At 32.8% G+C, this 25,885-nt stretch overlaps 2 protein-coding genes across 2 annotated transcripts in view; one reads left to right on the top strand and one right to left on the bottom strand.

The window, feature by feature from the left end:
* LOC146995487 (uncharacterized) overlaps positions 1-25,885 on the top strand; it is a 123,319-nt gene that overhangs the window by 38,520 nt on the left and 58,914 nt on the right. The window lies entirely within an intron of this gene.
* LOC146995488 (nose resistant to fluoxetine protein 6-like) overlaps positions 1-25,885 on the bottom strand; it is a 62,839-nt gene that overhangs the window by 27,197 nt on the left and 9,757 nt on the right. The window contains exons 3-7 of the mRNA XM_085823125.1: positions 23,057-23,174; positions 22,886-22,970; positions 19,881-19,966; positions 8,608-8,784; positions 3,807-3,912 (exon numbers count right to left, since the gene is read on the bottom strand). Of these exons, the coding sequence (XP_085679251.1) occupies positions 3,807-3,912; positions 8,608-8,784; positions 19,881-19,966; positions 22,886-22,970; positions 23,057-23,174 (572 nt within the window). The remainder of the gene's footprint in view (positions 1-3,806; positions 3,913-8,607; positions 8,785-19,880; positions 19,967-22,885; positions 22,971-23,056; positions 23,175-25,885) is intronic.

Raw genomic sequence — 25,885 nt, 5'->3', positions numbered from 1 at the left:
GCAAAATAAACTAATTGCACTCTTATTCAGAGGGAAACATTTCTCAAGTTCAGAAATAAGATTCTGAATTACACCCTTACCTTTTCGAAAAACACTGCCGTGAAAAAGACCAGAAAATATTTCCCATTTTCATCATCGTTTCTATTTAAACTAGTGATGATACAGTTATTCCTTCTTAGTTAATAAAAGCATCCAATTTGAATCATTAGGTATGTTTATATAGTTTTTTTTTTATGTTTTACCCAAAATAGGATCTTTATTTTTCGCACGATATGAAATATAACCTGCCACATAAGCGAGGGATTCTTGTTCATATCCTGATATATCTTTCAATGAATCATAAATTTCGCTTTTTCTAGGAAGTGACGTACATTCAGCATAGGTGTCTACGTAATTAATTAAATCAGCTTCCGATGAGGAAGATTGAAAACTTTGTGCTTCTTCATCTGAATAAAAAATATTCTCTAACAGTTTTTTCGTCAAATACGCTTCAACCTCCTTTACATCTTCTTAGTCGTTCATATTTATCTTTGATGACAATTTACGCAATATTTTTGCCAATAACAACGTTTTTAGTTTAAACAAGTTTTCTAACATATCTTGAGTCAGTACTGATGTTAAAATATATTTAATAGTTAAATATTTTGCATCGTCATATTTTAAGGTATTTTCTCCCTCCTTTCTGCATTCCTTCGTGGTGTAATGGTAGCACACTCGGCGGGTATTCGAGATGTCCAGGTTCTAGTTTCGGCGAGGGCATCCTCATTTCTCACATCTCCTGCCTCAAAGTAACCTAATGACTCTACAATACAAACCGAAAATCGAAGTCATTGATATGCTAATACCTTTCTGGAAAAGAAGCATTGTCTGCTTTCCGCACATTCTGAGAATAAAAGTTATTTGCTTGATCGCATTTAATTATTGTTTTTGTTTTTTATAATAACTTTCTGGGCCGAAAGCAGCTTTAAGAGGCTTATTTCTAGGAGGCAATGGTTCATTGCTATTCGTGATGTCAAAAAATCATCAACCATTGAAAAAGATTACTTGTTTCAGCATTACCAGTCAAATTCGTAATTGCTTTTGCCGTTGTGAAAAAAATAGTGTTTTTGCTGGTGCTACTTTCTATTTCTCGTTTTCTTTGATAGATTGAAATTGAGGTTTCATTTTATAGCACAGTTTAATATCTCCAATATCTTTATTGAGTACTTCAGATATAATACCTTTTTTTATAATTATACCATTTCTAAGTATAAAATCTTTGCCAAGAAAACGATTTCTCAAAAGCTTTATGCAGTGCTGCATATCAGCAAAAAACTATATTTTTGGGTTGAACTTGGTAATGTAAAAGAAATATTTTTCTGTTGAAATTTGTAATTCTTTCCAAAGAATCTAACGAACTCCCATGTCAGATACAATTACTCTGACTAGTAGCCAGACGATTCAAGTGCAAACAGAATTGAAGACAGAAGATTTTCCTCCATTTGAAGATCAAAACAAAATAAATGGGTTTCTTCTATTGCGAAATGAGTCCTCGAACCAATACAAATAGAGTATTTTTAAAACGACCTAATATCTGATAAAATTTTGAATCAAAGAGAGTGTAGAATCTAGTACATGGATTTCATCGAGACCTAATACGCATAACCTTTCTCCGTCAGTTGCATTCTGGCAAGTGATTTTATCAATAAAAGTACATCACTTTGATTGCCAGGGCTGCACCTGAATCTTGAGCACTATCTTTTCATTGTACTTGAACTTGGAAGCAGAATACATATTTTCTCTTTGCAGAAGTCATATGAGTATACGTGGAATGACCTGCTTACTATGCTCTTTGAAATATCATCTGGAAACCATTTAATTAACTTTTTTCAGTAATGCAATTATTTGGGTTTCGGTAAATATGTTTTGAACATATATTTTCATTTTTCTTAGTTTTTCATTTACTTTATTAAGTTTTTAATTGCTTTCCTCAGTTCCTGAACGTTTTCAATATTAGCCTTTTAGTCATTTTAAATCTTTTTCTTTACTGGGAAATAGTTTTTAACTGCTGCTTCTCTCAGTATAACTGCTGCTGCTTCTCAGCAGAAACTTTGTTATCAATTCATTCTCATAATTTTATTATTAAATCATTCACATTTTTTGGATGTTGGAACAATAACAACTTTTTTGAGTAACATTACTTTCACTCAGTTCCTCATAGCTAATATTGTTGTCATTTTGAAATTCCAGACATGTATTTTGGGACTTGAATTCTGAATTCTATCAAATGCGCTTTGTATTTTTTTCCTTTTTTGTTGCCTTGTTGTATTCTGATAAATAACTAAGTGAGGTATATTAACAGTTGAGCCTTCAGGACTTCAGCAGTTGATCTCAGTACTTTTTTGTTAGTTTTTTACGTATTATGAAATGTATTACTGGAGCTAGCAATAGTACACGGCATCATTGTTTCAATGGTTTCTCATTACAAGCATTTTGTATATACAAAATCCATTTAAAAGTATCCTCATTTATAATTTTCAACTAAACACCTCTCTTTCGCTGAAACTAAGACTAAAAGATTCAATCTTTTACACTAAAGCTCTGGTCACTAAACGAAAGAACGAACCCAGTAACGTCATATAACATCCAGCATGCTCCCGAAAAGGGTTTGTCTCGGTATCGTTCCCCTCAAACGGATGACCCAGCCCTTCTTTTTCTTTAGCCCTAGGTATAAGTACTAATCTTAGATGGTAGTTACCTATCTCAGGGGAAAAGTGTATTTTACGTTCAGCTTTTATGCTCCCAACGGAATATGCTATACATTTCTAATCGCAGATATATAATAGCACTCTACATTTAAGGAGTCAAAACTGAGTTAAACCATCTGCAGTTTTCAAGCAAAATATATTGATGGAATTTTTCCGAATTTCATGTGAATGATTTAGTTTCGCAAGTGACAGAAGAAAGAGGAATATACCGCTTCTGAGCTATAAGGCACTGAGGCGAGGCTTACCGTCGCGCTCGTAGACGACGACCACGTGTTTTTAGATCACTTGTTACTGGTACACCTTTCGGGATTGCAACAAGCAGAGTCACCCACATGTTTCACTATGTATTACTGCCATGCCTAAAAAAGGTTCTACCTCATTATGAGCATTAACATACGAATGCTGTTATCACATCATCCTGGATTGCAATCTGCAGTTACACGCTTAGCTTGCCCTACTGAAACTGCACACCTATTGAGGATCTTCCCTAATCCCCATGTTTTGAAAGAGTTCAACGTCATTATGAATATCATACCGAGTTGTAACATGTGGCTACATGCTGCTTCATTATCAACATCTATTTTCCGTTCTTTCCAGTCTACTATTCTTTTGAATTTCAAACTAAATTAGTTTTCTGAATTTCGTTCATTTTTCATATTACAATTTAGGCAGTGTTTTTCAAAAAAGGCGAATGTCTTCGGAGCTAATTTTAAGTTATCAGATACCGCGTTTATAACATTCTTCATTTTAGACCAAAGGGGCTATTGGTTCCAAAACACAATTTTGTGTTGTTTCGTTTTTCATTCGAGTCTCTTTCCATTCGGGAATACGTTAGATATTATTTTTTTGTATTTAATACCTAATATTAATTAACAAACTAAATATCAATAAGAAGATTCGTGGATCCCCGGTGAGGGAATATTTGATTTCTTGTTTCTTTGACCGAAGAACAAAATTCACATTATATCAGAATTGCTCAATTTTGTAATATTCAAAATCTGTTGGATTAACAAGAAAATTATCTAATGTAATATTCATCATATATTATGAATTTCTTACCCAATAAACAGGAAGGTACACACAGACAACGTGCCACTGGCGATAATTTGCTGCATTAAATGATAAAAAGGTTTGGAAAAGATATCATAAGAATAAATATAGTTTCCTGGAACAGAAATTAAAAATATTACAATTAGTCACTTTATTAAACCAACTGCATTTTGTAAAGAAAATATAACATTAATTCTCATAATCCAACATAAAATCTTTAGTCGTAAGTGAAACAGTAATTTCTGATTTTTTATCTCGTAAAGTCCAATTTATTTTTCTTAAACAGAGGATTTAAATGGAATATTAAATTTCATTCGAACTTGATGAAAAGTGTCTAAAGATCGAGTGAAGAAAAATATAGCGATATTCATATTTTGGATTTTAATCTTAATATAAAAACAAGAGATATGTATATCTTATGCTGTGAACGATCAATTTAAATTTGATCTTTCATAATAGGTAGTATTACTTCACTACTGATGCGTGCTGTTGATTCATGTACTTTTTAAAATAATCTAAAATTACGGTAATTATACAAGTAGTAAACCCTGTGCCATTGCAGTAATAGCTCTCATATGATGTTAAAAATTCTGACGTAACTTTGAAGGGCTTTCAATAGATATCTTTTTTTTTTCGCCTGTAGTATTAATTCTACATTTGTCTGCTACGAAAATGATGCAAATTCATGACTGTATATAGCAGGGGTGGCCAACGTGCGGCTCGCGAACCTGATACGGCTCTCGCAGGCAATTTGTGTGGCTATTCATATAAAATATATGCATGAAATATGGTAAACTAAAACTATTCAGTGTCCAAAAGGAAGTAATTAAATAGTTTACACTCTTTCTACAAAGTTATCAAGGATTTCTTTCTATTTAAAACCTCCTCCACTACTTGCATAATGATGTAAATATGAACTTGTGGCTTTTAGAAAATCTAGATGCGGCTCTCAAACATTCCTGAATACAAACGTGCGGCTCTTACTGACATGAAGTTTGGCCAGCCCTGGTATATAGCAAGGTATTTTTTTAAATTTAGCAGAGAGCTTTTGGCGGCTATCACTAGCTGTCTTAATACTGCATTCATCTAGCTTCGAGATTTGCTGGAATGGCTTAAGCATTTGCTATAATATGTTATATTAAGATAATCACTTCAAGGTTGTTGCAACCCTTCCTTGTTTATGATCGTAACGTGTGTCTTCATCACACTATAGTGTAAATTAGGGCATTATCTCACTTAGAGGAATCGACATTTCTTCCGCGTTAGTTGTTGCCATGGTTTGTGGAAAATAAATTATCTGAAGGAACATATGTAAAGAAAGAGACTATAATGATATTAACTGGCGTGAGTAGAGAGCTTGACTCAGAAATTATAGGCTGACCTTGTGTTTTAAATTTGATATTCTAATATATTTTACGTTTTTATCTTACGTTTTTCTTAATTTATCTTACGTTTGTGTTCTATTTATTAAGCTGCGTTTACACTGCTCCGTTGGGGCGAGAAGCGGCAACGCAGAAAACGTCATTTCCGCATACGTCAGTTCACACCAGTATGCTTTCCGCATACGTCAGTTCACACCAGAGCGGCAACTTTCGCTTTAAATGTTGTCCTACGCTTGCACTAGACGGCGCTTCATATCGGAAACTTGGAGAAAAACGTGAAATTTCTTTGTGGTATTTTGCTTTACTACGATTACGATTACTTTTTTTTTAATTAAAATAGATTTCTGCTCGATTAAAACTTATTTCACTTCTTGCTTTGTGTAAGAGAAGCAGAATGCAGTGGTTTATATTAATATGTGAGAGGTGATTGGAGCAAGGAGATGCAAGTAATTTAATTGAAGAAATGCTTTTGAACAAAACGAAAGTTCTTTTAATTACTTTCGCATGACACCCCATCAATTCGATGAATTTATAGCCCTCATTGAACTTTTAATTCAAAAGCAGAATACTAATTTTTATCAAAATATCGCAGAAAAGAATCATTTGGAAGATAGAAATGTGATATTCCAGAAAAGGATAGTTGTTTATATCTAATTTAATTTATTTATGAATTTTGTTGAATGATAATTAAAAAAATCATAATTGCATGATTCTATTTTGAAAAGTAAATATTCATGGGGTAGAATACCATAAATGTTTTCGCATGATATATGAACTTCCCTTAAATGGTTCAAGTAATTCAATATAAAAGTATATTTTGTTTAAATATATGTAGGGTTTACAGCATTACTAAATTAATTATCACACTTAAAAAAGCAGTAATTTTTAAGTTCATAAACAACAGCAATTTTTTAAAAAATGTTTTAGTTTCTGCCTTATGTACGTAGTTTTTACCTAAAATGTAAGAATAATTACTTCAATTAGTCATTCATATATTAATGAACAGCCCCTATCTAAAGGTTTATTTCATAAGGTCACTTTTATCTAAAACTCATTGAAATAAATGCATTTTATGTAATACTTCTTTGTCTCCACAATTAGCAAATTTGCTAATGTTCATGCAAAAGTTCTTTAAATTAATGACAAAAATTTCATCAGGATTAAACCTTTCGAAAAGTGGCCATGCATGTTAACAAAAACCAACATGAAGCCATTAAATTTCATAGAAACATTCCATAAAATCAGCTACATACTAACGAGCTTCTTTTCTGTATAAATAACAGTTTTCTTATTTTTTTAAACAAATGGTTTACTCGTCACCACTCGTTTAAAATTCAAAACTCACTAATTTTTTTTAATTAGATGAAAGAGCAACTTTACATTAATAATACCAGTATCGCTTTTGCTAGTCTCGTGTCAGCCGAAGTAGAATCAGATCAATAGTAGTCAGATCTTCCTATAAATTATACCAAAGGCTCGTTGTCAAAAGAAGAATAATGCACACAATGCCAAGCAAAAATTAAGTTTATATCAATGATGAATGAAATGAAATGAAAAATAAATGCAAGCTTCTTGTGTCCCCCCCCCCCAAAAAAAAATAGTAGCAGTAGATTTTAAAAAAAAAGTGTTGTGTGTTCGTACCACCAACAAAGGTAGAAAAAGCAAGGCCCAAACCTGCAATACAAGTCCCTAGTAAAAGCTAAATTTTCGACTTCAGCGTGTTACCTCCGCGCTAAAACATCTTGTGGGTAAGCATGATTTTCACACTTCACCTTCAAGAAACTGAAGAAGCATCTAGCCTACTCTAAAATTAGCGATAATATTTTCTGTAAATATTTTTTTTAAATACCAATTCCATTACAACACTACTCCTGGTGACTCGGTTAATCTTTGGATTATGGTAACTTGTCGATTTTTGGCGACCAGCCCTGCTACAGCAACCTGCTAGTTTGTTTTTGGGCGCCATTTTGTTTTGACGAAAAAAAAAAGCACCTTTTTTTTTTTTTTTTTTTTTTTTTTTTTTTTTTTTTTTTTTCAACATTATTTTTTTTCCAACAATCTGCTAGCCAAATTACGCTTATGCTAGAACTTTTATGGAACAAAAGTGCTTACTCATGATGAAGATTAGGGGCGGAATTGGATGAAAGTGCAGAATCGTCCACTGCTTGCCGCGTTTTTAAGAATTGGACATACATGGTATCATCCATGTACACGTCGACCTATTTTCACTTAAAAGAACATCCCAGAATTGCACAAAAATGGCATTGCGCACTTTCTTGACTTTTTCCATGTACATTGCTAAAGTCCTAGCTAGTAACCTTTATCGCCTTACCAAAACGTCACCAAACTACCTGTTACCATATTGCAAATATTAGCCCCAAAATCTTTAACTCAAGAAGCCAACGTTTAATCCTCTATGCAACAAGGGCGACCTTAAATTGGTGTAGATATATTTTAAGAAAAATTCAAAATATGAGATTTCGAAATATCCATCACTATATTCTCGTAACAATCTATTGCATTAGATTGTTCAGTAAAAATTATCAACCATAAATAATATTTGGTTGATTATGAAGTTTTATTTTTGCTATTAAACTTCAGAATGTTCTTTTAAATACTTTATAAAGCTATTTATTCTATTCGCATATGAATTTTTTTTAATTATTATCTGAAATTTTTATTAAGATTAGTATATTTGACTTTTTTTCCCATCAAAAAGAACTTTTGAAAGTGCAATAATTTAAAAACCGTGGTATAACCTGGATGTTTGAAACGAGATGCCTGAAACTGATGCGCCAAGCGTATAAAAGTTGAAGTTAAGTCAACTCACGCGTTCTCCGGTCGTCCGGAAAATGCCGCTTCTGAGCTCGCGTCTGATTGGTCAACACGAGCGCGTGACCTCGTTGGTGTGAACTGGCTAAAGTTCTGTTTAGTTCTACAAGATGCGAATCCTTCTTTTCATATACGAGCTTTTTTAAGTTTATTTATTTATTGTTTGTCTCTATTTAAGTTGTTTAGCTAAAATGTCCTATCAAAGAACTTTGCTCAAACTTGAGTTAATGTTACTTCGCCCTCCTGTCTGTTCAGAAACAGAATTTAACAATTAAAACAGATAGGATCCATGCAACTGTCAGGCTATAACTGTCGTGTTTCCCATTTTTAATTTTAAATACTTCAAAAGTAAAGTTAATAAAATTTGCTTAATAAAGTTAATCCGAATTTTTAACTAAACATCATTTACAAACATTTTCTCTATTCAAACTAAAATGCTGAAACCTAATGAATACGTAAATATGCATAAAATTAAGAATACAGGCGATAAAGCAAAGATAGAGTTGTAAAGTACTAGAGCAAAATCTGTCATAAAGTTATATCATAGCAAAATATTTCTAGTTTCCAAATATAATTCAAATTCACTACTATATTACTTGCAAGTGGGAGAGCAGCAATAACTTCCACGTAACTATGAGCTAAAACAATCCACGCTATGGTGAGGAATCTCATTCCATTCAAGAATGCGAAGGATTCATTTATCGCTTTAGTATTGATGAGTTTCTGGAAGTTCGTAACGAAGGAAAACGTCACTAGTAATTTTAAAGTTTTACCTATATACAAAGAAATAGAATTAACGGAAGCAGTTCAGTTTAACTAAGGGGAGAAAACAAGGAAATATTTCACTCATAAAATGAATACGTTACCTGTGAGAAACATATTTACACACTTTAAGAGATGAAATCTACATACTGGTTTCGAAGTCGAATTATATTATCTTTATAATACTATGTAGTATGCTGATGTCGGTACATTCTTAACTGTAATATGCCATGATTGGCATATGATAACGGACCAAAATGGTGTTACTGAATCTTGAAAGACGTAGTGTAACGTCCTAGTCTTATATCTGGTGAGCTGTATTATCTTATGCACATTATAGTTTAGTTCAAACAGTAATTCACTGATTATATTTATGTCAGAGTTTAGAGGAAGTCCTTGTAACAAAACCTTGACAGGTTTTCACATGTCTTCGGTTGACCACATAATGTTCAATATTACTTTTCAGTAAAAAGCTGCTAAGGATACGATGATTATCGGCCGAGGCCGACTCAACTTTAAGAAATTCGCCATTAATCCCACTAAAATCTGCAATCTGGAAGTTCCCCAGACAATTCTTTAAGGAATGAATAATAATTAATGCCTTCTGCTAATCTGACCATGTTTGGGATTATTGTTATCAGCAATATTAACATTCACATTATCAACAACATTTTTACTAGGTTCAATCTTATCGTTAACAATTTACGAAAGAATATTATTAATATTATTGCTTTTTAAACTAGGAGTAACATCATGTATATCAAGATTAGCAAATCTATTCTGTAAAGTTAGTTAACTGAGTTAAGTTCTGCCTTAACCTCTGACAGTTCTAGCCGGTTTCTTAAAATTAAGTTTATCATTAAAAGACAATTCATGAATAACATTTTTATCGTTTTTGCTGTCATTAACATTAAATAGACATTCTTTGCTTGATAAACGAAATTCGCATTTACCCCTGATCGAAGTAGCGAAGTTCCTCAAACTTTCGAATTCTGTTGAAATTACCTGGCGACACTGCTGTTCACAAACCTGAAGCTTGCTTCAGGTTTGTGATCAGGGGTAAATGTAATCAGGGGTAAATGCGAATTTCGTTTATCAAGCAAAGAATGTCTATTTAATGTTAATGACAGCAAAAACCATAAAAATGTTATTCATGAATTGTCTTTTAATGATAAACTTAATTTTAATAGGTATATTACAGAATTCCTGTACAGAACCAGTATTATCTTTAATTGCTCTTACACACTTTTCATTAAGAGAAATAATTTTTTAACTCTCAACGAGCGAGTTTACACGTGCACATTCAGGAGTATCACATTTCGAAAAATCTAGGGAGAAACGTTTATTCAAATAAATGTCGTCAAAACCTCATTATTCATGAATTCCAAAATAGCCGGAGTATCGTGAATATAAATATCAATACAGTATTCCATATGAAGGCATATTTCATGATCTTGCGAAGAGCACACGAGGCATCGGCCCACGTGGTAGGCACATACACAATCTGTAGTATTTCCCAACCGGAAAAATTCATCATCATTGATCGAAATTTTATCCACGGTACTCCAAAAATATTGAATGTACTTAAACACAATCGACATTTGAGAGCAGAATCCGGACACCCGTTCGGCTTACCCAGACTAGTCGGGTATTGTACGAATACCACAACTTCCAGAACAACGCCTTAAAACAGAAAGGTTGAATATTGCCGTACAAGGGATGGTTGCATCGTGCATAAAAACTTTTGTTGAAACTTGCTTGCATACATGAGACGAAGGATAATTGATATACAAATTAGATAAACATACATGATACATAATCATGCGACTGAATTGCTTCGTACCATACATACAATTACTGATACTGATTCATAATACAAAAGCATACATGACACATAATCATACTACTGACTTGTTCCTTGCCATACATACATTTACTGTCTTACACAATTTCTGAGTTACCTACAAGTACTGAATTGTACAAATCAAGCTTAGTGTGTTGTGTGTGTGATCTGATCACTTTTTACTTACTTAAACACAGCAAAACGATTATTCACAAAAAGCAAAGATCACCTCTGGGCGGTACATGATTTTAGATCCATGATGAAGACCGGTATTTAAACAGCATGTATTAATTGAGTTTGTATAATTACTTATTTCAGTCTGTAATTTCATAAACTTACATTCATTAAGGTGATATTTACATTATAAGAAAGCAAAATATCTTAAATTATAAGCTAATATATGCCAAGTTGCAAACTTTTGATGCCTGGATAAAGCTGGTCATAACGCTCAGAGGGTTAACATTCCCAGCGGCATTTCAATCGGACATCTCTACGCGGAACAACGTGCTCTGAGAAGGTATATGATTAACATATGCATCCTCGGACCCGTTGACTAATATAGCTCAAACAATCACTTCCCATTGTGCCTGATCGCTAATGGCCACCGCTTTGACACTTTGAACACTCTAAGTCAGCGGTTATCAACCTTTTGACTAAAGCGTACCACCTAAACAAAAGTTGAAAAACTTTAGTACCACCTCTACATTTTACAATAATTATTTTTCAGTTTCTGAATAGAAATATTAAAAAATATGTATATTTTGTCACTTGCAAGACCTATTGGCTACTTGTATTAAATATATAAGTGTAACAGACCTATTTAAGTGTAATTGAACTATTTTATTCACGCCATGAACTCATGAACTGTAACCGAACTATTTTATTTAAACGCCATCTCGTGGCGATATGAAAAAACGTCAGTCGACCTCCAGCCGCCATGATGATAGATTACTATGTTATGTTATTCTCAATGTTTGATGTTCCATTTCGTTTATGTTTCATTTTTATATATATTTCTTTTGTTTGTAACCGTTCCTGTGTGCTCTGTTAATAAATCCTTTTAAAGCTAGCCGGCATTAGTGTCTATTGAGGAACGGCTACATCACATTGGCGCCCAACTAAATTTGAATCCAAAATGGCGCAACAAAATGTTTAGAATTTCTGTTTGGCTTTAACAAGCTCTTACTCCCGAATTTAACTTTTAGTTGCTGGAGATCGGCTCAATTTCTTTTCAGGTGTGGACTACTGGTCAAATATTCTGGAAACCAATTCTGGAATTAAAATTGTCATACCGTGCGGCTAGCACATCGAATCATCAACTGGACAATTTCAACGGAAAAGATAAGTTTCGTTTACATTATCGTTTAATCTGAGTTTAAAGTTCTTTTAAACTGATTATTTATTATAAGCTACTTCTTAAAGCAAATGTAAATTCTTTACTGAAATCTCATTTATTGATACTACATAAGAGTATTAAACGAAAGCAAACGGCTTTCTGTTAACCAAACGTTATTTCTTGAATTGTAATTTGTTATTTTAAAATTTTAATGCGCATAATAAATTAATTTGTGAATAATATTGTTTCACTGAATACATGTTTTGATGTTAAAGTTTGAATATATTCATGGACGTTTGTTCATTAGAATTTATTAGTTTCGATTCTGACATACAGCAGCAGATGTTTTCCCCCCGCGGAAATGTTTAGACTAGCGATGATTTATGATGTATTTACGTCAAATCTTTTATTATTTTTATTTTCTTTGAGTGCTGTTGTTCATTATTAAATGTTTTATTCTACATAAAATAAAATATTGTACTTGTAGATTTATCTTTCGACGAACATTTTGAGGAAATGATTATGGTATAATACTTTAAGAAATTACGATTGTTTTCTGAATGCATGTCTTAAAAATATTTCTTGAAGAGAAAGAAAATACTTATGAATAAAATCGAATGACTATTTAATTAAAGTAAAAGAGTTACTAAATGTGTGTTGCTTAATTAGCTTAATATTTTGTTAAGATTAAGATTTCGAAGAATTCAGCTTAAATATAAAAGCTTATGGTAAGACATTTATGTATGTTTTGTATGTTTTGCTAAGTAGTAAACAATTTTTGAGCAATCTATTATATGTTATTTTCTTGATACAAGTTGAATTTATGAGGGCATTTTATGATATTTTTACGACTCCGAAATAATAAACTTTGTGAGTATTATTGTTTACATTTATAAATACTGTTTAATAGTGGTATATAAATGTACGAGTAACATTGTTTACATTCATACATGCTGTTTAATAGAGGTATATACATTTTACTTAAAGGTATAATTATTAATTCTAAAATACTGAAGTGTGAATAAAATCGAAATAACAACAAATTCAACTTCATCTTTTCCCTTCCCCCTGACCTCTCATATAATTATGGCTTACCTTGCCAAAGCACGAAAAGAGGATTTAAAAACTCTCGCTGCAGAACTGGGTTTCACTGTAAACGACACTATGCGAGTAATAGATCTTAAAGATCTTATTGTCAATTCTGACACTTATGATGAGGCTTTTACCAGGAATCTTCTGGAAACTTTAATCGAAACTAGACAGCAAAAACAACGTGAAAGCAACGATCTGGAGACACGTCAAAGAAAAGAACAAGAACTTTTATTAGAATTGGAACGTTTAAAATTAAACCTGGCAGCTGCTAGCTCAAACCCTAACTATGCCGCCTTTGCTTCAAATGCAGCTATTGGAACAAATATTCACCACCTAATCCCTAAATTTACAGGAATTTCTGACATTGCAACCTACCTGCAAATTTTTGAAAGACAATGTGAGAAAGTTAATATAAAACAAATAGATTACATCACTCATCTCCTACCTCTTCTGCCTATAGACATTTCGCAAATTATTTTAAGAGAACCAAAAGACAAATTAGAAGATTATTCTTACATCAAGAAGATTCTGCTACAAAGATTCAAATTAAATGCTGAATCATTTCGAATTAAACTTACTACACACCAAAAACACCCTGGGTCTTTATGGAAAGATTTTACTTACGAATTAAACAATTATCTCGAAGAGTGGCTCCATAGTCTCGATGTTACAGACTTTGAATCTCTCAAAGACTTGGTCCTGACGGATCAGCTTAAAAGAAGAGTCAGTAGTGACGTTAAGGAGCATTTTATTGATACTTGGGGAAAAATAAAGAGTTCATCTGAATTAGTACAGAAATTGGATGATTATGAAGCTGTACGTGTTAAAAATACGAACTATAAAACTGAACTTCCTGGCAGGCGGAACTATTCTTACGAACCGACTAATCCATCCAAACACAAAGTAGAAAATCGAACAAGTGACATACAAGGAACTCATAAAACCTTTTCAAATCGTGTTCAGCAACAAACAGAGGAAAAGCGACCTCCTTTAACATGCTATGGGTGCGGATAAACTGGTTTTATCAAATCTAAATGTCCAGACTGTAACCCCCCAAAGACTTCAAATTCATCAATTTTTGGCACTATCCAAATCCGATCCTGTTTATCTTCCACTCGGACTGCTGTATTTCCAATTAGTATTGGTGGTGTTTCCGGTACAGCTTTCGCCGACACTGGTGCTAGTCACTCAATTGCAAGTGAATCCCTTTATCATATTCTGCAAAAACAAGATGCAGTATTTGAAAAGACAACACTACAGGTGTCTTTCGCTGATGGTTTGGTATCTGAAAAAGAGGTACTTCGCACCGAACAAATCATTCTTCTCGAAGGCAGAGAGTTCAAAACTCCGCTCCTTGTGTTGCCTGATGCCAAAAATAACTCGACTCTGCTAGGAACTGACTTTCTTCAAAAAGCTAAAATTGTTTTAAATCTTGCTGAAAATAAGTGGAACTTTTCTGATGAATCTCGAAGAAAATATAGCTTCGTGAAACCTCATCAATCCCAAGTACTGGAAGAAACCCCAGTTGTTGTAAACAACTGCCGACTACGAGAAAATGAAGGACAGCAATTAACTACAGCCCAACGGCTTGCAACTGATGCATTGCTTAACAAATATCACAGTCTTCAAAGTAGGGGGAGAAACCACTAATCAAAAGCCATCTGGCTTACTTCAAATTCCAGTCTATGCTCAACGTTTTGAAACCTTGTCAATTGATCTTTTCGGTCCCCTTCATGAAACACCGTCTGGTGAAAAATGGATTTTTATTGTGCAGGACTGTGCCACGAAGTGGACAGAACTATTTGCTTTAAAGGAAGCCACGGCCAGAGAATGTGCCACTATTCTTTTGGAGGAAGTCGCCCTTCGATTTGGGTTACCCAAGAAAATAATAAGTGATAATGGTACCCAGTTTGCTAGTGCTGTTATGCAACAACTATGCTATATCTTGAACATTGATCAAAGTCTTACTCCTGTCTATCACCCACAATCTAACCCAGTTGAAAGGAAGAATAGAGATCTGAAACCACGTTTAGCAATACTTGTTGGTAACGACCATCAGTCATGGAAGGATAAGCTGCCATTAATAAGGTTTGCTTTGAATACAACCAAATGTGATTCAACTGAACATTCTGCTTCTTTTCTTCAATTTGCACGAGAGTTACGAACCTTAGATGATGTAAAGCATGATATAAAAGCCGTAATTGAGAACGATAATTTTGTTCCAGAAATTACTCCATATTTGACACGTTTTGCAAGAAATGTACAACAGGTACGAGAAAGAGTCGAAATGCATCAAGATAAGCAGAAACGATATGCTGACAAAAAACGAAGAGAAACACCGAAATTTGTTCCTGGAGATAAAGTTTGGGTCATCCTCCACCCAATCAGCAAAGGTCCACTGAAGAAAACTGCTAAATTCATGCCCAAGAGAGATGGTCCTTATGTGATAGTGACTACAAGATCTCCAACCACTTATGATGTTGCCGATCCTCATGAACCAGACAAAATTCTCGGCAAGTATCATGTTTCAGCCTTGAAACCATATCAAGATCGAAATAAGCAAAACTCAGCTCGTGTAATTCCAGTGGTTCCCTTAAAGAAAAGAGGACGCCCGAAACGTGTAATACCGCCCGAATCTGCACCTGTTGCACAAGGTGCTGGTGACGCAAAATCTACTGCTCGTCAAACTGGAGCCCATTCATCTGATTCTCCGCCCGCTGCACAAAGTAGACAAATGTCAGTTCCTGACTTCTTGCCGAGACGTCTACGAAGTCAGAGGGGGAGGATGTAACAGACCTATTTAAGTGTAATTGAACTATTTTATTCACGCCATGAACTCATGAACTGTAACCGAACTATTTTATTTAAACGCCATCTCGTGGCGATATGAAAAAACGTCAGTCGACCTCCAGCCGCCATGATGATAGATTACTATGTTATGTTATTCTCAATGTTTGATGTTCCATTTCGTTTATGTTTCATTTTTATATATATTTCTTTTGTTTGTAACTGTTCCTGTGTGCTCTGTTAATAAATCCTTTTAAAGCTAGCCGGCATTAGTGTCTATTGAGGAACGGCTACATAAGCGTATATTTAAAAATATTAAATTAAAAATTGATTGAAACTGAAATTTTAGATTAATTGGTTACAATTTTAATTATCAAAATTTATGTTATAATACATTAATTCTAAAATTTAGTATGAAATTTGGGCGTGTTTAAGGTCTGGTCTTATTCCACTTAGTTTTAAGCGTAATTTGAGATGCCCTTTTAATTTTGTTCTGTATTTATTTTTCAAATATAGCATAGAAGCTATATTTGAGCTTCTTCTTCCCAAGATAAAATTTCATGTGCATTTGAAAAAAAAAGAATTTCTAACCCAACTTTCTTTTTCACAATCCTCGGGAAAATACAGGTTGAAATTATTTATCAATAAAAAAACAATAATTTTTTAATGTCGGATGCGAATTCTTTTATTTTAAAATTATTTTAGGTTAGAAAACTTTCTAAAAGTGATAAAAAGTTTAAAATATTATTATCCAATTATTTAATTATTAGCTTGAGTTTTTTATCATTACATTTATTGTCTGTCTAATGCTAAACTCACACTTTTTCCTTGCAATTCTAAATTTAATTCATTTAACTCAGCTAAATATACTAAACGTGCCAACCATAATTTACTATTTGAATCGTAGAGGAAAATTTGAATTTCTGATCGACGTTCAAAAAGATGATTTAAAACTTTGTCCCTGGATAAACACTTTATTTCTAAATGTGACAAAAGCGTTTCATTATCACTGCCCATCTCGTGGCATAAAATCGTAAGTATTCTTGAAGCTCGGCTTTTAATAAAATTAACAATTTTCACAGTTTGATTCAAAATAACTTTCAGGTTTCCAAGGATTGTTTTGGCTAATAATGCTTCACGATGAATGGAGTAGTGAGTAAATTTAGTTTTAGGTGCGGCTTTCTTTCTTTGAGAAATAACACGTGAATGTTTTCTTGTTAAAGCTCGAGCTCCGTCACTGCATACAACAATGCACTTATTCCAAGGAATATCATTTACAGATATAAAATTGTCGATTACTTTGGAAAATTTCATTTGCAGTTGCTCTATGAAGAAATTCACAAAATAAATACTTTCGGCAATACATTTATCTTATTTTTTAAACTAATAATTGAGTAAAGTTCATTATATCAATACTTTCATCCAATTACAAAACGACTTACTTTTTTTTATTTTTTGAATAAGCGCCTCTTTCATGGATTTACCATTTCATGAATTCATCGACTTAACTCTATCATTTGATAACGGAATATTCTTAAGTTTATTAATCGCGTTAAACAATGTTAAAACAATATCTTTAGTTGCTGAAAATATAAGGTTTTTCCAGTAGTGTGAGCCAGCCCAGACTTGGCAATTCTTAGGCTTACTAGGTAACTAGCTTCCAAAGCTTTTTCCCTTTAAGTAACAAAACCTTTCATTTCTTGTGTACAACGTTTGAACTCCGATAATTTCCTCTTAAAATATTCTTCAGATGTATCCTTGAAATTGGCATGCTTAGATTCAGGATGCTTTTAAGAAGGAATGTATTTTAAGAAACGATAGTTTTATGCTTTGATTCGATAATAGTTCACCGCAAACAACACATTGAGATTGAGGGTCATTTCATCTCCATTCCAAGCAAATCCAAATGATAAATAACTTTCATTAGATTTTCTATAAACAGTTTTCCTTTTCTCTTTTATATTCTTAGTGATAGTAGATTCTCCTGGATCCATCACCTGAGAATCATCATTTTTCCGCTTAGTCAATCGTAGCCATTTTTCCGTTTGCAAAATCTAGATTTGTTTTATTATTTTTTCACAAATATTTAAATACACAATATATTACGAGTTCTTCAAAAACAAACGATGATTTTTCTCAAATCGCACAGAAAAGTGAGGAATACAAAGCAACAAGAAAACAAAATACCTGTTGTTAGAGCCAGCACATCAGCGTAAAAAATTATTGTAACTGAAAATAGTAAAAGAAAATATAATGTGAACCCGGAAATGGTGGCGATATAAAGTATACACTTAGCTAATAAATCGATTAACTCTGAAAGAATTAATGAGATATTATTATCTTTTAGAGGAACTTATTTTTATTTCCTATTAAATACAATATCCATTCCTATGACTCCTTTTGAAAACATCATTTGCGACAAATTTTGTTATGTCTATGGCTAAAAAAATATTTGTGAACATAAAAACGGATTATTTTTCTAAAATCTATGAGCGGCTATTGACTTTGAACAAAGACCAAATCGCATAAATATTACAGAAAAAACTTCAACAGGATGTTAGGGTACTTAATTTTTAAACTTAATAGTTAAAAATACTTTCTTTCTTTGCGTGCCACCTATTTTTCTATTGAGTACCACCAGTGGCACGCGTACCTCCGGTTGAGATTCGCTGCTCTAAGTAATTTTACAGGTACAGGTGTAGGAAGATTGCAATAAACATAACCTAGGATGTGTATGATGATATTAACCTGTAATTATGTTCGATAATAACACATAATGAGGAATGTTCGTCCATTAAAATGTATATACATTTTTCTAGTAGAACCTGCGGTACTCCAGGCGAATCATAATGGAACCAAAGGATTTTGATGCACCATTATTTTTTCGTGGAAAAGGTTAGGTTATTAATGATGAAACCCTCATAACAAAAACTATGGACTGTGGGCCAAGCGTGCTGCCATTTAATTGGATGTCTATATGAATATACACATGTATTTGTAACATTACCAAATGCCATTTATTTAAGAATACATGCGAAAATTTAAAAAAAAAAAAAGGGATTATGCCTCTTTAAAATCAAATAATGTCTCATGATATAAAACATTGTAAAATTTAATAATAAAAGTTTTGGTTAACTAAATGATTTGGATAGTTTAAGCTGTAGAACTTTATATTTATGAACCAAATATCGCATTATTTTTACATTTAATGTCCATTCTCTTTTCTTCGACTTCTGCTAGTATGCAAATTATTTAATGTATAATCTCTGCTGTTTAGGGATCTCTGCTGTTTAAAGAAAAGCTTTTGGCAGCGATCTCTAAACGTTTCAATACGATTTTCTTCCAAATTCGGTATACATACACTTGACGCGACTTTATCCTTCACTAGCTATGTTTACTCGAGCTAATTCGATGGCTTGATTTAAAACTTATAGACGAACTTTGGTTTGTGATTCTTGTATATCAATACATAAATACAATTTTACTTTTGCTTCGGTTAGTCCCGCAAATAGTAGATACTGTTCTCTTAATACAAGAGTGGTGTAGCTTATTAAGCTGAAGAACTAACGAAAAGGTTTATTTTAAATATAGATATCTTCTGTGTTCAGTATTACTTCGCTAGAAGAATAAAACTGGGTGATAATTCCCTTGACTGTCTTCACAGAGCCAGAGTTAATATTTCAAATAGTTAGATTCCGTGCAAAGCATAAGGAGTATTCTTTCACTTACACAATGTCAGTTTTCCCAAGAATGCTTTCAGAACGACGGAGCTTTACATACTAGTATAGATATAAGGGCTGTTGCTTTAAGTTAAAATAACAAAAAACACTTAGGCCCTCTCCTTTAGGAAAGATGCAACTATAGAGGGTAAATGAAGCTCACTTAAAGCACCGTATTCTCTTGTACATTGTAATACATGACGGAAAAGATAGCAGATACATATTAAGTAGCAAAATTTACAAAGCAATTTATTACTGCCGAGAATGAAATATTTTTTGCATTTCCAATAATATGAAGAATTATTCATTTATTTAAATTCTTTCACTTACTTTGAATCTCAATGTTTTTGTGTTTCGCATACACGTGCACCGTTGTTGCAAATGCTACCAAGAAAGTTGCTAGCGCATAAAAGAATCTGAAATTTATATAGAACCATTTAATCATATCCATAAAGAAATATTGACTTTGAAATAAATTTAGAAGCAGAAATAACTTACATCAATTTAATATTTTACCATAATGAGCTGCAGATTTATGGGATCGCATTTAAGTCGCAATCGCGAAATCGATTTCTAAAAAATGAGAAACACTGTGAGTCTTTAGATGTGGACCCCACAAACGTTTTCGTGAGATCAGAAATCCTTTCCCGTTAGAAATCCACCGCTAATCGTAGTGGAGTAACTTTTACCTCTGCTTCCTTATTTTATCTCCTAATTTACAATGAAAGAAAATCTTGTATTGTCGACTAATTAAGTTACCAAACTAAGTTAGGCAGTAAACTAAGTTACAAAAGGAAGTTAAGAAGCTTCATCATCAAAATTCATCTTTTGGAAAGCTGAAAATTTGTGTTTTTGTGTGCAATATAAGTAAACATAAAAAAGAAATCTCCTTTATTGGCATGACAGCCTTTATTCTGTTATGAGTTTGTTTCTTGTGTATATCACATTTTTTATTTATTATATGACTAAACTTTTTTTATTTTCCTATTGCTTTTAATGGCGAAAATATTATCTTAATGAGAGGCAGCTTTTGGAAGCAGAAACTAAAGTAAATACGTAATTACGCACATTTACCTAATAGAAACTGTTTATATAAATGAAGTTTCACAAGGAGATTCAAATGTTGTGCCATTCAGAGAGATAATTTCATACGGAAAAAAATTCTCCATTCTGTATATTAAAGGCTTGTATTTCAAATATTTATTCGGCATTTGATTGTAAAAATAAAAGCTTATGTTATAATTCTGAGAAATAGAGTATTCTAAAAAATCTTCTTTAGAATTCTAAAGAAATTTGATATATTTTAAAGAAAACCTCAATGAACAACAAAAAAAGTATTATGCTTTATTTTTAAAACTTTGAATTTTAATATAACTAAGAGGAAACGTTCTTGATGCTAATTATCAAATAACTGTAAGTGATATAAATTCTGTTTTAAGTGCAAAAAACTCTGCATACAGTTTCGAAGATTCTAACATTCATTCTCTTTATGTCGATAAAAAATGAGCAAAAATTGTAAATTTTCATTTCAGGGAGTCTCCAAATATAAGTAATATAGGCAAAGACATAGAGCGCCAATTTGTAGAGGTTGTAGTTCTCACAAGCGACTACTAAAGCTATATTTAACTCTGAATTGTCAGGGTGTTTAAATTATACTGAGCTTTAACTGTAATGATCGAATATGCTTACCCGAGCCTGAGTGTTCGAATTCTGATTTCTGTTTCATGCGCATAAATTGAAATATGAAATGTAAGAAACATAGCCCTCGACTTCCAATGACGACATTAATTTGTTCAGAAATCAAATACACCCAACTCTTTTTTTTTACGTGGTAGCTACGTTTCTTAGAAAAAACAAAATCATATTAAAAGATACATGTGACATATGGTAAATTTGGGGATATGTTCTACAGCTTTAAGAAATAATGTAAGAAGAAAACATCTGAATACTTTCCAAAAACAAAAACGTGCAAAAAGTAATAATAAAATCTATATTAATATTTATAAAACATAAACAATTCATTTTTATAATAAAAATATAAATTAGTGTAAAGTGAAAATTCAGTTCATAAGTGCATATTCGCGATAATTTAAACTGGGATTGAAGAATACTTAGGAAGTAATGAGCAATTCAGTGAACTTGCTGTTGATTGATTCATATCGCAGTTTGATCAGCGATTTAATATACACCGATTCGACAGGGAAACAAAAAAAAAAAAAAAGGTATCAGAAGTTTAAACTCGATAAACGCGACCTTCGACCTTCGTCGCCTGCTCGACAGCTATTTTTCGCATGCGCATAAGGCTGGATGGATGTCCCTCTTCGGTGTGGTGGAGCCACTCCTGCTTTCGCGAAGCTTTCAGTCTTAACATTATGAATTTTTTAATGAAGTAGTCCAAGTCATTAACTCATGTGTGGGCATAAACTGACAAATTCCGATCACACTGTCAAACTAATTTTTTTTTAAAAAAATTGTGGGGGAAATTCGTGATAGATCGTGCTAGAGAATCGTGTAAAAAATTGTATTTGTTCTTATGGTGAACCGTGTTGTTTCAAATTCATGTAAAAGAAGAGTTGGGTGTAATTTGTAACGCATTGCTATGCTATGAAATACGATTCACGATGAATGATTTACAGTTGAATATCATTAAATGTCATAAATTAGAAAGCTATATTCGAGCATAGTATCTGAGGATTATGGACCGACTCGATTGAGATAGCTAAGGATTTCGAATTGATTGCGCTGCGTATTTCGCTCCAAGGGACTTGAAAATATTTGTTATTCCCCTATTTATGTAAATCTAAAGATGTCTAGATCGAAAAAGGTTCAGTCGACCATTTCCACTAGCTCAGTTATAAACAATCGGTTTTTATGTTTAGCGCTGTTTAGTTCCTGTACAAATAATCTGGAACTTTAACATATGCTAAATTTGCAATATTAAATATAGTAATTGTATATAAAAGTAATTTTTGCTGAAATATATGGAACACAAATAGATACATTCCTTACACTGAGCGGAGGATGTCTTATGAAATGAGCAACACATGGTAGATAAATATGTACAGTGTATTGTGTTCGATTTAATTTTCTGTGCTTTTCTTATATCTCCTGGTCCTTGTGACTAAGCATTCTTTAGAGTATTAGCAAAGTTTCATTGCACAATCATGATAAATAAGAGTTTATGAAATATTTATGCTTGTATTTAATATTTATGTTTAATATGTGTTTCGTAATGTAATGGCATTTTCCAATATTTTAGTACCACTGAATTCAGTACATATACACAAACGTATCCCGTTTATAAATGCGAATAATTTAAGTCATTCTGTACTTACATGGCAACTATGAAAGACGTATTATATTTGCTTACTCGCTCTTCACAAGTTGCAACTTTTGAATCAAAATACACAAGATCAGCAACTGAAATTAGAAGATTATAGCTTTATGTAAACTTGAAGTAAATTATCAAAATACGTGGCTGAAAATAATGGTAAATATTTGCTTACAGTATTTAATGAACTGTTCCAAGTCATTCAAATTGCACCCTGAAGGCACGCATATTCCAATGCTTATATCTCCAAAATAAAATAAATGAGCTTTAGCTGCCAATATCTTTATCAGGCCCTTGAAGGATAAAAATAACATATTTTAATATGGTTATGATAGGTACATACAGACGCCTCCAACCTTACGAACTTTCACAGATATACGAACAAACCTTTTCTTAAATTGTAAATTTATTATCTATCGAAAAGAGTTCGAAGCCTCATTCTTTTTGGAAAACCCAGATGCAAATTTTGAGAGGTTTCCTAAAGTAAAGGCTGTTGTGCACTGTTACTACGCTATCATCTACGATCGTTTATGATGTTCAGAGAAGTTTAGACATTTATTTTCTTAAGGCACTTAAAAATCGTGTTGCTAGCCCATCTAACAAGGTAACTCCTACCACCGCTCGTACAGCATCCTCATTACAAATGTCCCCTTTACGTCTTAAGTGGGCAAGTCAGAGATTGTATCAAAAACGACAAACTAAGATACAGCTCATATCTCACGAACATCTTTTGGAGATATGCATATCGAACCTTGTGACATTTTTAAACCAAATTCATAGTACGAACGGTCGTGTGGTAATGTAACTCGTTCATAAGGTGGCGAGCGTCTGTTCTGTTATACTAGATTCATTTATAATGACTAAAATAGACTAATACTGATTTTTATTCAAAACCTTAAATAAGCGCTAGCGTGTATTTCCAATCAACATGATCATAAAATAAATTTAATACATCTAGAAGAGAGATACCTTGCCACACTGTCCAAAACCTGCATGCAAGTTTTCTGTACAGCTAACATTAATGTAAAGTTGGATGTTTCTTTAAATGAAATTTCAAGTTAACGCTTTCTCTTCTATACACTTATATACAATTTTATTACTCATACATTTATAACTGCAAAATGTTTTACATTTGTTTTAGTCATCAGAACATAAATCTGATGTAAACTAAAAGTACCGATTAAAAATGTTAAAGATACTGTAGCAACAGGAATCAGTGTAAACTGCATAAATTTGCTAATTTCGAAGGTAAAACAAGAACTTCTTTTGTAAGGATCTTAAGTTTTACTAACGTTTATTTTATTTAAAAGTATTAACGTTTATTTAAAGTTTTAATGTATTAACGTTTATTTTATTTACTATCATCTCTTATTTTCCACTTCCGGGCAGAATAAACGCGTGAACATGTTTTAACGCCCAAATATTTAGTTGTGGCTTTTCGCCAAGAATAGAGTTACATAAAGTGAGCCGCCTTAACACTATATTACACGCGAGTTTCCAATCAGCAGCTGTCCTCCTTTAAGGCCAGTGGTTTAGTCCTCTTGATATTTAAAACGTATTTTAGTTCCAGCAGTTTGAGTACTACATATGTCATAATTTAAAAGGCCAGTCTTAGCGTTAGTCAGTTGTATAAAGCACTCGCAGTTAATTCTTATTTTTAGTTAGTTAATAGTTTTCATATTTTGAAGTTCAGACCACAAGTGCTTGGTCTCTGTATCCCGAAGTGCGGGAGCACCTGTAATATCGCGGACAATAAAGGGTAAAGTTAACCCTTCCTGCTTGTGTCGTCTATTCCACACATATTTGAACATAGCTTGAGTAAGCTCCCTGTTCCTATTCAGGACACGTCATTCAGGACAAACAAATCAAAAGACATACAAGTCCCGATACTGTAACTGGAGGAGTAAAAATGACGAAAGGGAAGTATGGCTTCCGAGCATTAACTTTGCTTCCAGCATTAACTTCCGAGCATTAACAGCATGCTTTGCTGTCAAGTGATAGCAAGCTCTCGATTTGAGTTTTTCCCTTTTCCTTTCTCTTTTGCTTCTTCTTTGAGAATTATCAACTGCGTAATAGTTTGTTCTTGCATCTTTATGTTGCTATGTTGTTTAAGGAACGACCCCTGCTTCTTATTGTGTATTCGCTTATATATATAGGGTGTATCAGTACAGCGTTGACAAACTTTCAGGAGTACACCTAGACGATGGGAAATCACATTGGAATGCATGGCCGGAAACGCTTTCCTGGGGAGGTAGTGACGACACAAAAGTCAAGAAACACAAACAATGAGACAAAACAAGTTTTATTATGTTTAGTACAGCAGAAACCTACAAATAAGAACAAAAGCAAATAACGATTTTCATTAAAAAAGGTGTTCAAAATTACGACCCGGATCGTGATACAGGCCTCACTTCTCTGGCGCATTGAAGATCTGCATCACAAATGAAAAGATACATCACGGTCCGGGTCGTAATTTCCAACACCTTCTTTGATGATGATCGTTGTCTCTTTATGTTGTTTTTTCTTTGTTTCTGTACTCGTAACAAAAAACATGTTTTCTCACGCCTATCATTCTTGACTTTTGTGTCGTTACTACCGCCCCATTAAAAAGTTTCCGTCTATGCATTCTTATGCGATTTCCCATCGTCTAGGTGTACTCGATCTCTCCTGAAAGTTTGTCAACGCTATACTGATACACCATGTATGTATATATATATATGATCCTTAATTTATCGTTTAAAACTATATTTTATTTTAATTACGAGATTGATTAGAATATTATTTTAATTTATAGACTATATTTTTCATTCAAATATTCTCTCTCTATAGATTATTGAAATTTATTTCGAAATATGTTACATCATTTTATAAAGTCTGATTTTTTGGGGGTATTACTAAATAAACATCTCCTCCATGTTAAGAAAAAAGATCCAGTTAGTAAAAATATGGTGGGAAAAAAAATTGCAAAGAAAGATTTTTCAGCTTTAATAATCATCTGTAATTT

The sequence above is a fragment of the Stegodyphus dumicola genome, chromosome 9, assembly GCF_044657685.1.
Source record: "Stegodyphus dumicola isolate Sdum_Otavi_A_Nest chromosome 9, ASM4465768v1".
NCBI classification, from domain to species: domain Eukaryota; kingdom Metazoa; phylum Arthropoda; class Arachnida; order Araneae; family Eresidae; genus Stegodyphus; species Stegodyphus dumicola.
The sequence above is the reverse complement of the archived record's forward strand: the minus strand, read 5'-3'. Positions and strand labels throughout refer to the sequence as shown.